We start from the raw sequence: 12,903 nt of genomic DNA, 5'->3' as shown, positions 1-12,903 counted from the left end.
ATAGTAATTATACATATTTTTAAATAAAAGTACCAAAATGTAAAGTATGGAGTAAAAAATTGGCAGGTACTATTTAAGGAATATTACAGGCCTCCTACATTTTTACTTTTCTCATGACAGCTACTCTAAAATCTGTCATTTGTTTGGCTTTATAATACCATAGACCCCTTCTGTATGTTTTTAACCCAGAGGTCTGCATATACTCCTTTCAAACCAAGTCTTGTAATGACAAGAGGTGCCCATACAGGAATTTTTAACTCACTGTGTATTGCTAGCTTCCCACTCGCAATTGGGAATGACTTGGCCGTGCAGCTTAGGCTACCAAAGCCACTCAGACTGACCACAGACCAGTCATTTGCTTCCTTGTCCTGCTCATCCCAACAAATTATTCAACATCAGGATGCAGTAACCTTCAGAACTCCCTTCACCAAGTGCCTCATTTTATTCATAATGTGAATACATTTTCCCATCGAGAGCCTCCAGACCTTTTTATCTTGCTTTTCTCTAGTGGGCCTTTTTCCAGCACTGTTTCATAAGCTGTCATTTTGGCAAGGGGAACTCGAGCTTATTCACACTTAGAGTAGAAAAGACCCACTATGCTTCTTTTTAAAGGTTTTTTTCATTATTATTATTATTATAAATATAGATCCATGTGCATTTTTCCTACTTTTGCTGAAGCATTTCTTCCTGGGCTGTAATTCCACTTTTAGCTTCTGGACTAAAAGCTGCAGAATATTCTTTTTCATTACTTTAGTCTAAAATAGTACCTTTAGGTAAATTTGCATGGACACCCAAGAAGAGACGGTTAGGGGCTATTGCCACAGTCTAAATAAATCAAAAGTTTTACTTTTGAGATATTGAATCATTGATACCAATTTTTGTTTGTTTTTTTTTCTTAAAAGTTTTCACTTCCTTTTTTTTTCTTTTTTTTTTAATTTAGCAAATTTATTGCCAGTTGAAGAGCATCCCAGCACTGTGAGCAGCAGTTCCCCAGCAGGAGAACATCCCAGCACTGTGAGCAGCAGTTCCCCAGCAGGAGAACATCCCAGCACTGTGAGCAGCAGTTCCCCAGCAGAAGAACCCAGCCAGTCTCCTGGGATTTTTGGTAAGAATTTGCTTTTGCTGTTTATAATCAACCCTTTGGTGCTCCTTGGTTTGGCCATTGATTTTCCCCATTTATTTGTATGTCACTGGAAATACCTGAGCACAGGGAAGTCATTAACATTAAAAGTAGCTTCAGAGCCACTTTCTTGCCAGCAATACTCATTTTGAAAAAGTCTTACAATTGCAAAGGTTAGAATGTCCGCTGGCAGTATAAAAATAACCTTACCAAACTCTGTACGATCTAAATTTTACATCAGTAAAATTAAGGAAGAAAAAGGATCCCATTGCAAAGTTGTTTCAGCAACCTGAGTTTGCTGAGCCTTGGGGCCTTAGAGATGCTGCTTGGCAATTGGCATCAGTAGTGGGTTTGAGCAGGGCCAATCACAGCTGATTTCCAGAGCTTGGATGTGCCTACACCCTTGACTGTTTCACACCAGCTGTCTCTTTTTCTTTTAGTTAATTTGTTGCCAGCTGCTCCAAATGACAAGTCCAACACCCTGAACAGCAGTTCCCCAAAGGAGGAGCCCAACCAGTTCCCTATTTTTTTTGGTAAGAATTGGCTTCTGCAGTTCTTAGCTCTCAGTCTTTTATATGGATTGCATTTCCTTTTCAACCCATTTTCTGACATACCTGAGACCAAAGAATGGGCTTTCATGTTTGCCAAAGAATTTGATAAGCAGAGAAATCTAAAGCAAAGAAATACGTCACAACTTATGGATCTTTCATAAATATCAGCAAGTGGAAGACTGACTCCTCTCTGTTAAAAGTGTGCACTTCCTAAAGGCCTGATTAATACAAAGAGCAAAAGCAGTGGCGCATAATTCTTTCAGTCAAAATTAATATTTTTCTGAGGCTCTAATAGGCAAGTGATTTTAATTCTTTTCACCCACTAAAAGAGAAAGACACTTGGATGTTAGAACATAGCATAGTATAATATATTTAATACCATAATGTTTTTATTTTCACTGGGACCATATTAAAATCAGTTTTGGGTTGAGTATAATCACAGTGAGTATGAATTAATTTTAAACGCTTTAATTAATTTAATTAATTTAAATTTAATTAATTTAAAATGTTGCTCCAAGGTGTTTTTGCCCTATGTGTTACAATGCAGATGGGACTCTGGACCTTTGCTGAGGAGGGCTAGGCTTTAACAGTACCAGCAGTGGACACTGTCCACTGTAGATGGCTGGTGCTTGCTCACACTGTACAGGGTGATTGAATTTGAAGCGTGTCATTTTTATGATCCACAGTTGTGCAAGAGGAAGCAACAAACAGTTGGAAAGAGCCTGAGCACTGTCACCAAGTATTTATGTTGGTTTTTTGCATTTGCACTTGCTTGTACTTTTGAGGACTGAGTGATGGCATAGAGACTCGCTAAGGTTTTTGCAGTTTATATGTTCTGTGAGCTAACAGGTGTGTAGGTGGCATTCCTGTGCTCTTTGCTTAGAGTGGAGTGTCTAATAAAGCATGAATGTGTGTTGTACCCTGTTTTTTTCCTGCACTGTAATCTACAGGCACCGCTGGTTTGATGTAAGTTTCTGTACAGTTGTGTTTGTTTACCACATGCAAAGCATCAATGCACTCTGTTTTTTAAATGAATGAATAGAAAACAGTAAAGCTTTTGGCAGCCTATTTTACTGAAAACTCTGTGAATTACATCAGGTCTGGTAATAAGTCTAGGGGCATTAAGGGGCATGCACATTCTCTGAAGGTTTTTAGTCATAGTATGAATGCCTGAACCTTCCAAACAGCAAATTTATACCAGGAAAGGAGCATGCTTCACCATGTTTTCTCAGAGGAAATGGAAGGGGATTTGATTGTGTCAGCAATAGGGAATATTCCTGCACAGCAGACTTTGAGGGTGAGAGAAAGAGAACTGAAGATTGATGGAACAAGGAGTCAGTGTAGCAGAATGGGTTGGGTGAGAAGCACAGCCGTGGAAGGACCAGGGAATTTCAGTGGAAAGTCTGAAGACCCAACAGGTTCTTCCTAATTGTGTGACCTCTGTCTTGCACTTGTCTGCCTCATGCAGCTCCTATTCTCTTCATCAGCTTGTACCCTTCAGGCTGCTGGAACGGGCTAAAATCAGGTGCTTTGTGCAATCCCACTAGAGAGGAAGGCCAAAGCTGACAGCTGAATTCTCCACAGAGACATGGAGAACATTGTCTCCATTGCTGCTGTTTCTAGAGGTGCAGCTATAAAGTGAAGCTCCAGGGCAGAGACATGTCACACAAACATGCAGGGTTACTGTCTGTAGCTTTCTGTGAGGGACAAGAATTTGACTTGACATAGGAGGTGAGGATCAGGGTGAACTATTTGGGATGGAGTAGCTGATGTCCTTCTCCTCAAGCACAGGCAAATTGATCTGCCATTGTAATATCTATTTGCTATGTATATTGGCCTGGCTATGTATCTTTTTCAAAGACCTTTTAAAAATTAAATATAATTTAGTTAATTTACATTAAAACATGAAAAAAAAATTACAAGCAGTTGTCTCTTATAGAATACCTCACCTCACAATTGACATGCTATTTCATCTTGATTTTAAGAAAAAAAAAAGCTTTGTTGGTATGTGTAACTCTGTAACAATATCAGGGTTTTAGATTTACAGTGTAGTTCTTGATCTTCAGAAGATTAAACTGTTCTATGGCCAAATAAAGCAAACCATGGATACAGACATGAAGTTTGTAGCACTCTCAGCAATGAACTTTCTGCAGAGATTGAGGATTGTTCTGGCCTCACTCTGCTGAAACATCTATAATAACTTTTTCTCTGTGCAAACTAAGAAAGAGTGAGGCTAAGAATCAAAGCTTTCATTTTGTGTGATCTATGGTAGAAAATTGCAAGCGCTATACCTACATTTGATTTGTGACATTTGAGTGGGAGACAGGATTAAAAGTCAATTTTCAGCTCAGTGAATTCAGAATAGCACAAGGATGCAGGTCCTGTGAGTACAGAGTGAGGGTCATCTTTTGCTGATATAAATTGGCACAGTTCTATTTGCTTTAATGGATCTGCACCAATTTATATCTGTGGATTACTGTCAAGTGCAGATGACTCATTATTTTTGTAATAGCTTGTCCACTTGAAGATTTTTATTTTTGCTTTGCTGCAACCAGAAATGAGGAGCTGAAGTCTGCACATATTGAAAATCTGGCAATAAACCTGAAGCTTCATGAATGTCACACACTCGTGTTTTGGGAGAAATAATGCTCACTGCATTCCCTTTCCTCCCAAGATAATTTCAAACTTGTTTTCTAGTGTGAATAATTAGCAGTCTGTTGTCACACAAGCCCTGCAAAGCAAGAGGGGTAAAAGATTATTGCTGCAATGCAGAGTTGGTATTATTTCTGATAAATGTGAGTCTGTATCTGGATGTGCATTTTTCAGAGATTCTGAGGTTATGATCACGTCATCTCTTTATACCTCAGGGGGATGGGACTCAAGAAAGGGCTGTATTATAGAAATTGAATCTTAAACCATACAATGTGTACCTCTTCTTTTTTATGTGGTTTTGCAGCTTGTGGGACTTTTGCTTCTTTCATTTTCTTTTTTTTTTTTTCTTGATAAAAAAAGCAGGAGAGAAAACTTTTCAACAACTCTAAGAAAAATGGGGTTGTAAAATGGAAACATTTGGGAGAGAAACTCAAGAACAGGTATAACAGCTCAATTTTCTGTTCCATCACATTCATACATACAGCACTAGGAACTGGAGCTGAACAGAGACAGCTCACCTGCTGTAATGTCCTGGTGACATTGTTTACACACTGCCTCACAGGCTTTCACATTGTCCTGCCAATAGACATGCTGGGCATGACACAGGGAATGTTTTCTGCTTACCTAAAAGAAGTCAAGTCTTTTAGTCATCAGTGCATTCAAATAAATTTATAATTTTTATGATCTTCAGCATAGAGGAAATTATGATAGGTTATTTAGTTTTTATTTTAAAATACGGTTTTGTTGGAAAAAAAAAATGGCTCTAGGTGGCAAAATTAAGAGATTTTCTTCACAGGCTGGTTGCTTCTGTGAGTGAAGAACATGCAGGTATTTTGAAGATAAAAAAGGAACAGTGCTTGGTATTTAGGGCATTTATCTGACAGTGATATAAGGAATAACAGTTTTTGGGAAGAATGCAAGAGGGATTCTGAGTAGCACCTGGCTCTCTCTGTGGTGCGCTGTACGTACACAGGCAGTCCCTGTTTACCTCATCGCTGGCTCCATGGTTCCCCCAAATCTTGCAGTCATTGTGAGAACTCCTTCAGGAGGGGACTGTGGACTCCCTGGAGAATTCTACATGCCAGATAAGTAATTGACATTACAAAGTGTATATTTGAATTCTCTGTTATAATTAACACGCCTGTGCTGTTTGGCCCTTTGCTCACTGGCAAGCCTTTCTGCTCTGTTCTTTGTAGGTTCAGAAATTGGCAGGTTAAAATAGGTATGCTATGCTGAACATATGCTTTGAAAACTAACATCCTCTCCGGCTAGAGAGAGATGAAATTAGTTCCAGGCTCAAGAGTTCTCACAGCAGTACCAAAAGCATTGCCTTAATTAATTGAACTACCATTTTCATAATAAAAACCAGTAGGTTTAATAAAGATTTTATCACATTTTGGGCTTCTACTCTGAACCCAGAGTGAAATTTAGTCATGCAATTATGAAAAGAAGTTAAGAGGTTCTCATTTTATAACTTGAAACTAACTTAGTCTATCTTGAAAAAGCAACTCGTTACTCGGTTCTGAAATTTTTTTTTTTTTTAATAGTATGATGTTGCTAACACACCATTCTCTTTCTTTCCCAGCAGTTTTTCATACTTTTTCACACCAGATCAGCTATTATACGTTTCAGATTAGCCTTTTTTTTAGCAGCTGTACCATATGTAAGACACCTAAGACGTAGCACGTGCTTTTTGGATATTTTGTCAGCCTCCTGAATTGCCCAGGTTTTAATGCATAACTTCTCACTTTCAGCAACTCATCTGCTTCCCACTTTTGTGACCACAGGATGTCTTCAGCTTTGCTGTAACCCAAATGATTTCCTCAAATTTTTACTTTGTTTTTCCACCGAACTCCTCTTGTGTGGCTTTGTATCTTCAAGAGTTCCATCTGACTGGCTTCACATGTGCATTTATTCATTCATTTATTGCATTTATGCATTCATTTATTGCATTTATGCATGCAGCTACCTCAGCTTTGCAGCTTCCTGAGGAAATATGGTGTTCTTTGGATTTTCACATAACTGGTGATATAATGGCTCCCGTTCAGCTTCTTGCAGCCTGTGCAGCAATTTTACCAGTTCCCATTTGTATATTAGTCACTCTTGGGTGGTGGATGATGGAGTTCTTCCAGGTTTGGGAATTCTGGCATGGATTTGCTTCTTGAACTATTTCCAGTGCCCAGGTCCTTTGGCTACCTCGGGTTCATCCTCCAGTGTTTCAGATCTCACTTGCAGCGACCCTGAAGGAGCAAACCATCAGCCTCTCCTTGGAATGGTAAAATCCTGCCAGCAGCACTAACACACCAGCATCTCCATTAATTTGTGCACTTCTTCTTCACATTCAGTCCTTTTTTTATTCTGCAAGTTACAGGCTCTTGTTTTAGAGCTGCTGAATGGCTGCTGACAGACCCTGTTACTTAGGTCAAGTTTTCTGTAGTCATTCAACAAAATGAGCACTGAGGTATTGAATCTTACATTGGAAATGCTGGGTACTTTTGCCTTCTCCTTGTTTTCAGAATGTCTAGCAGCTATTCACTCCATTAATTATTAGAAATATTTACCATATTTTTAAAGCTATCCACGTTTAATTCATTTCACATCACTTTCTACAAGTGCTTCACTTGAAACCCCTCAAAATGAACTTGTGTGCTCTCACCTATGGCAGAAATGGCAATTTTATCAGTAACACAGGTAAAGGTATAGCTTTCAGGTAAGCATTTGCTGGAAATCCAAAGACAGAATGACATTTTACTCTGCTTTTTTTTTTTTTTTTTCTGTAATAATAAAAAGATGCTTATGCCAAGTATCTTGGATTTTCAGGAGAGCAGAATTAAATTTGCCAGCAAAAATTTCAAATAATATTCACCTAAAACTGAAAGGCTGCAGTGTTGTCTCACCTTGTTTTTCTTGATACTTCCAGAACCCCCTCCTATCCCTTCTTTGTGCATGACCCCCATGGACAGAGGGCTTTGCAGAGCCAAAGAATTAAGATTTTTCTACAACTTCTCGACTGGAAGGTGTCACCCATTTAGCTACAGCGGTTGTGGTGGGAATGAGAATAATTTCGTCTCCAGAAAGTCGTGTTTGAGGATCTGTAAGAAAGGTATGGGAAGTGATACTGCCCCCGGCTATCGTTAAGAGGTAAATATTGTGTGGGTCAAAACATTCTCTTGCCACTTTTGGTAGTGAGGATTGGCCTGATCAAATGTAAGAGTTGAAAGTCTCAGAAAAATGAAAATGAAAATCGGGAGAGACACAGAGCTAGGCAGAGAAGGAGGGACAGTAAGTGCAGTGTAAAAGAACAGCAAAAAGACAACTTGGCATTGGTCAGGCATATGAAGATTTTAGGTAAGACAATGTTTTTTTCTTTTCTTTTTTTTTTTTAGATTAACGGAAATGAGCCTTGTCTCTTGTTTCTGATAATCTTGGATGTCTTCTAATCTTACTTTGTTAATTTTACCTTTAGGATTCAACAAGAAAAAAGGTGAAAGAAGATTAATAAAAATCAAGAAAAAAAGAAAGAAACAGCCAGTAAAGGCTCTGGGCATGGAAATCATCCCTGAAATAATGCAACTTTGATTTTTATGGAAATGTGACGTAAACTGCTCTTCACTTGTGAATGAAAACCTTCAGTGTACACCATTAAAATATATTTACTGTACTGATTATTTTGATTATATATTACTAAGCTGCTTATATTTTTTTATGTATTCCTCAATCATGTTAATAAACAGTACCTTTTACTTTGCTAAAGGCTTTTAAATTGCAGTTTGCTTGTATATAATTGTCAGAGCTGCAGCAGGACAACAAATGGTGTGAGTGAATAGTTAAAATGCAGAGAAGATTCAAATTTAATTCCTTACGCCATTATTCTTTTTTAATTCTGTTTTTGTACTAAAGAAAGCTTAATACTTGTGAAAGAATAATCACTAGTGAAGCGTGATTGTTTCAATCATCAATTAAAAGATAGGTGTATTGCTATAAAAAGGAAATAGGAACTAGATTTCTTTTAATTAGATTTATTTTAGGTTATGCAGGCCTAGATTTAACTCCATTGAAGAGCATATAATTACAGTACTGTAAAATGAATATGAAATCAGAATTAACTCACAAAAATCCATAAAGGGAGTGTTAAAACTGTGAAAGTGTGAGGGAGAGTGGCAAATCTGTGGAAAGATTTATAATTGTATGTGTTGGGGTCATTGATTTTTATCCTTGCTACTGATCTAGACTCATGGCTAAACTTTACCTCTGAAATTGTAAAAAATTATGCATTCTAAATACCAGAATGAGGGGATAAGTAAAATCAGATCTCTAGACTGAAATTTTAACCAAATCTCTTTTCGGGTGCTTAAGTCCTTTCACGGCTCTTTCAATCTACGATGCATTAATTCTGATTTGAAAGTTTCTCAAGGAACAGGAGTGTACAGCAGAGAGCACTTATGTAGAGCTTGTCATGTAAAATGAATGAGCACCACAGGCTACCACTGCAATAACCACATCAATCAGACAAGTGCAGTTCTGCCAGGGAACCTATAAACTCCACAGGCTGCTATGCACAGAATTAATTTGGTGCATTTTGTCTCCTGGTCTCAGTTTCAATGTGGTATCTTCCTGTTCTGGTTCATCACTCTGCCCTTTCTCTCCAGGTTTTCCTGTTCTTCATGCACCAGGAGTCGAGTCTGTAGGTGTGCCCTGCACAGGAGCAGAGCAGTAGGGTAAATACTCAGACCAGCTGGAATCCCTCACTGCAGATAAGTGGAGAACCCATTAATTAAACTGCTCCCAGACTTGTCCCATGGCACCTGCCTGAGCACAGCAGTTCATGTGGCCTCCCCAGGGCGAGTGGATTTAGGCACATTTGGGGTGGGAGGGTCAGGATTTGCACTTATGCCATGGTTACTCTGCTTCTGCACTGACACTGCCTGTGTCTGCCTGGCTAGGGATGCAGGCGAGGGCACAAATGTCTGCACCTCCCTTTATCTGCATTTTATGGTCAAGCCAGTAAAAACATCTGATTTTCCACTCTTGTTCGTAAAAATTTCCCATGGGCTGCCAGTATTAAAACTTACATAATTGCTAGATTACATGATGTTCCTCAAAGGGAGGCAGAGCTGAAGTGACTGCATTAAACTAAAACATCTAGGGCTTTCATGTAAAGACAAGGGAACTCATTAAGCTGTCCCACCAAGAACATTGAAAAGGATTTGTAAGCTTTGTGAGATTGATTAGATTACAAACTAGAATTATGAACTTTCTAAAACAGAATGTTCTGAAATGAGACAATAGATATAAGAGGATAGGAAAGAAAAGATGAATTTGTATGCAGATTGTCTTGTGATTCCTGTGTCATTTCCAAACAGTGTCTCTCCTTCAGGCTCCCTCTTGTTCCAGCAACTTGTCCCTGGCTGCCTCGATTCAACACCTACAAAACCCACATGGGAAAAAAAGATCTAGGGAAAAAAAAAACATCCTTTCTGTCCCAGCAGAAGCCTGGCTGTGTGGCTGCTCTCCATTTTATAAGCTTCCTCCTCTCTGAGCTCTACTGCAAACTAACAGGGTCTCCTCACTGAGAGGGATCAGCTGCTCCCAGGACTGTGAGACTCCTCCAGGACTCTGTAGCTAGGATAGGACTGACAGGTACTCTCCCATCCTCTCCTACCCCACTTACATTGTACTGGAGAAACTCCTTGTGCTGCTGTAGTACATTTTGTAATAACAGCAATTAAGGGATCCAGTGAGGTCTCTGTTGTGTCATTGTTGAGACAGAAGGGAATTTGTACAGCTAGCATCTCAAGAGTACCTCTGTTTCAACTGACTAAGGAAACATTTCATAGTGATTCATCTGTCAGGCTTTTTACTTGGTGCAATGAGAATCAAGACTGCAGTGTCACAGACTGTAAAGACCTGATTATAATCAAGATTTGATCAGAGAGTGCAGGCTGCTCTCAGCTGTGTGTGCAGTTTGGCCACCACACCAGCTATCCAGCTGTTTTTGTTTAGCCCAACAGTACACAGAGCTATTTTTTCCCATAAAAAGTCCAAACTGCAATGTGATATGATCTTCAACATAACAAGAAGATTCTTTTGTGCCCTTCTGCTTCATTCATTTCTTTTTGCTTCTGTACCTCCCATAGCTGCAGAACATTCAAATCCAATAAGAAAAAAAGATCTATGCAGTTCCCAAATACAACTGAAGGATGAGCAAGGGCATAATTGAGGCACAACACAGGAAAAGGTATGGATCAGGTGCCAGACTGGTGAAGCAGTCAGAACATGAGGCTGTGCTAAGGTGCTACAGTGACTGTACAGTTCCACTTGACTAGAGTCCATTCATCCAGTCATTTCATTCCAGAATTTTCTCCAGTTGCTTTGGAGGGGAAATGCAGAGCGCTGTGAAATTTCTCCCATGCTGTATGATAACAGCCAACAAGCTGAAGCAGTTTCACAGAGGTTTTGATGAGTTTCCATGTATCATCTGATCTGCAATAACTTGGTAGGTGCTCTTAATCCACAAAAATTATATCAAAATATCTTTGAGAAATAATTTAGTGTCCTTTTGTTCATTCTTTTTTTCCCCCTCACATTTTACTGGTATGCCCTCCTTTTTCTCATTTTTATTTTCTACCTCCTGCTTCAGTTTTATTTCTAGTTCACTTGTGCCAGCATTTCTCCCTGCATCTCCAATCCCCTTAGTTTCTCAAAGCTGATAGTTTTTTTATTAATATTTTTAGCGTATTTCCAGCTTCTACCTTCTGAAACTTAGTGAAACTTGTTTTCAATGGTGTCTCCAAGCGGGGTTCATGTAAAGCAGAGTTGTGCACGTGTGGTTAGGGGGTGTTCACACAGGCTAATTAATTAATTCCCGAATTAATTAATTCCCGAATTAATTAAGGGGGTAAACCCTTGTGCGAAGCTTCCGCGCCTGCGTTTATGCCCCGGGCGGCCGCGAGAGGGCGCCGGCGGCGCAGCGAGCACCGGGCGGGATGGCTCTGCTGGAAAAAGTGGATTTCACTGGATTTACCTTCTTTCCTCGCCTTTAAGCCTTCTTTGGTGCCACTGCAGGTAGGTTTGCAGATTTAGGTCCTCTTGAACTGCTCCCTCCTTAGCTGTCGGCAAGCAGGGCACCTGTACGGGTGTGATTTACGCTCCTCGCAGCCAGGGGACGGGGAGATGCAGGGGAGCCACCGCTCTCACAAGTGCAAACTGCACCAGCGGAGGGGTCTCGGGTATCTGTAGGGTACGGGTAAGTAAGTTTTAATGTTATCTAAATCAGTAGAATATAAAACTTTGTAAAAATAAACTGCAAAACTCCCCAGAGCAGGCAACCAAGTGGAAAAAAAAAAACAAAAACACCCACAAGCAAAAATGCTCACACAAAACTCCACTGACTTTGACAAGTCAAATGAAGCATGGCCTGTGTAATACATGTCTAGCTAATTCAGGTGCCTGTCTTGGAGCTGTGAGCTTGGCTGGAATACATGGATTATTCTCTAAACTAGAGTGTGTAATGTATGCTGTTGCAATCTACAACCTAGACCTAATTGGTTTAAAGCAATGCTACCAGGCTTACTCCTGATGGAATTCCTGTACCTGAGATGACACCACTTCTTTTAGAGAAGTTAATTTCCATCACTGTTCAGAATTAGATCTAATCCCCAGTTTATATGTGTTTACATTGCCTAGAGGTTCAGAGTGCCAGTCCTTAGTTCTTCACTGATTAGAAAACTCAAACATTCTCCTGTTGATGAGAGATCCTAGAAGTACCAGTTCTCACGTGTGCCAAATGACTATCCAAGTCTGCTTTTTTGGTAACCCTGGAGGGGGATTTCACAAATCATATTGTCTAGGAGCCATCTGGATTCAAAGTATTCCTGGCCTTCTTTTTCCTCGTCCAATTTTTCCTGACCCTGAATTTGGGCTGGGTTTTGTTTGAAGTTTTTTGCTTGTTTTATGGGGGATTTCCCCTTAGCTTTTTGTTCCTTGGTGTTTTCCTTCTTGAGGAAAATGTTTTCAGTGCCCAGGTAAATTCCTTCATTCAGTTCACAGTGTGTTCCACAAATGATTCTGCTGGGAAAAAAGAAAAAAAAAAGAAAAAAAAAAGGAAAAAAAAAAAAAGTGGGCAAGTGACAGGTAGCAAGAAACAAGCAGAATGTTTTATGTTGTTTTATGAGCAAATTCAGTGGTATAATTTTGATAAAACCCTGTGAGAATGTGACTTTTGGGGGCTCTTGCAGTGTTCCCTAAGGAGTACTGGTGTTACAGGTGTTCCTATAATGTGAGTTTGATGCTCCATGAACTCCCCATTTGTTCAGCATAGTGTTTTCCTGTGCATACAGTAACTGGCTATTGGTTTAGAGGGCACAGATTCTCTCCATAGTACAGGGAATTGATTGTATAAATTTATTTTCTAGTTTCTGGTACAATATTATTTGAAGCTAGTAGGAAGACTGCTATTCATTTTGTTTTGTCCTCTGTCATGGCAGTTTTCAAACCATTCATACTTGTGCTTTCAAATCACCAGTGTTTAGAAAAAGCACAGAGATCAGCAGTAACAATGTTCCTGTTGCTTTTTTTTCT

General features: G+C 39.5%; 1 protein-coding gene across 4 annotated transcripts in view; it reads left to right on the top strand.

The window, feature by feature from the left end:
• TFPI (tissue factor pathway inhibitor) overlaps positions 1-8,086 on the top strand; it is a 60,411-nt gene extending 52,325 nt beyond the window's left edge. For all 4 annotated transcript variants that reach the window (XM_053982741.1, XM_053982743.1, XM_053982742.1 and 1 more), the window contains 4 exons: positions 941-1,105; positions 1,561-1,653; positions 7,244-7,426; positions 7,790-8,086. In XM_053982741.1, the coding sequence (XP_053838716.1) occupies positions 941-1,105; positions 1,561-1,653; positions 7,244-7,426; positions 7,790-7,902 (554 nt within the window). In that variant the 3' untranslated portion in view covers positions 7,903-8,086. The remainder of the gene's footprint in view (positions 1-940; positions 1,106-1,560; positions 1,654-7,243; positions 7,427-7,789) is intronic.
• The last annotated feature ends 4,817 nt before the right edge of the window (positions 8,087-12,903 follow it).

The sequence above is a fragment of the Vidua macroura genome, chromosome 7 (genome assembly GCF_024509145.1).
Source record: "Vidua macroura isolate BioBank_ID:100142 chromosome 7, ASM2450914v1, whole genome shotgun sequence".
Lineage (NCBI taxonomy): Eukaryota > Metazoa > Chordata > Aves > Passeriformes > Viduidae > Vidua > Vidua macroura.
The sequence above is the reverse complement of the archived record's forward strand: the minus strand, read 5'-3'. Positions and strand labels throughout refer to the sequence as shown.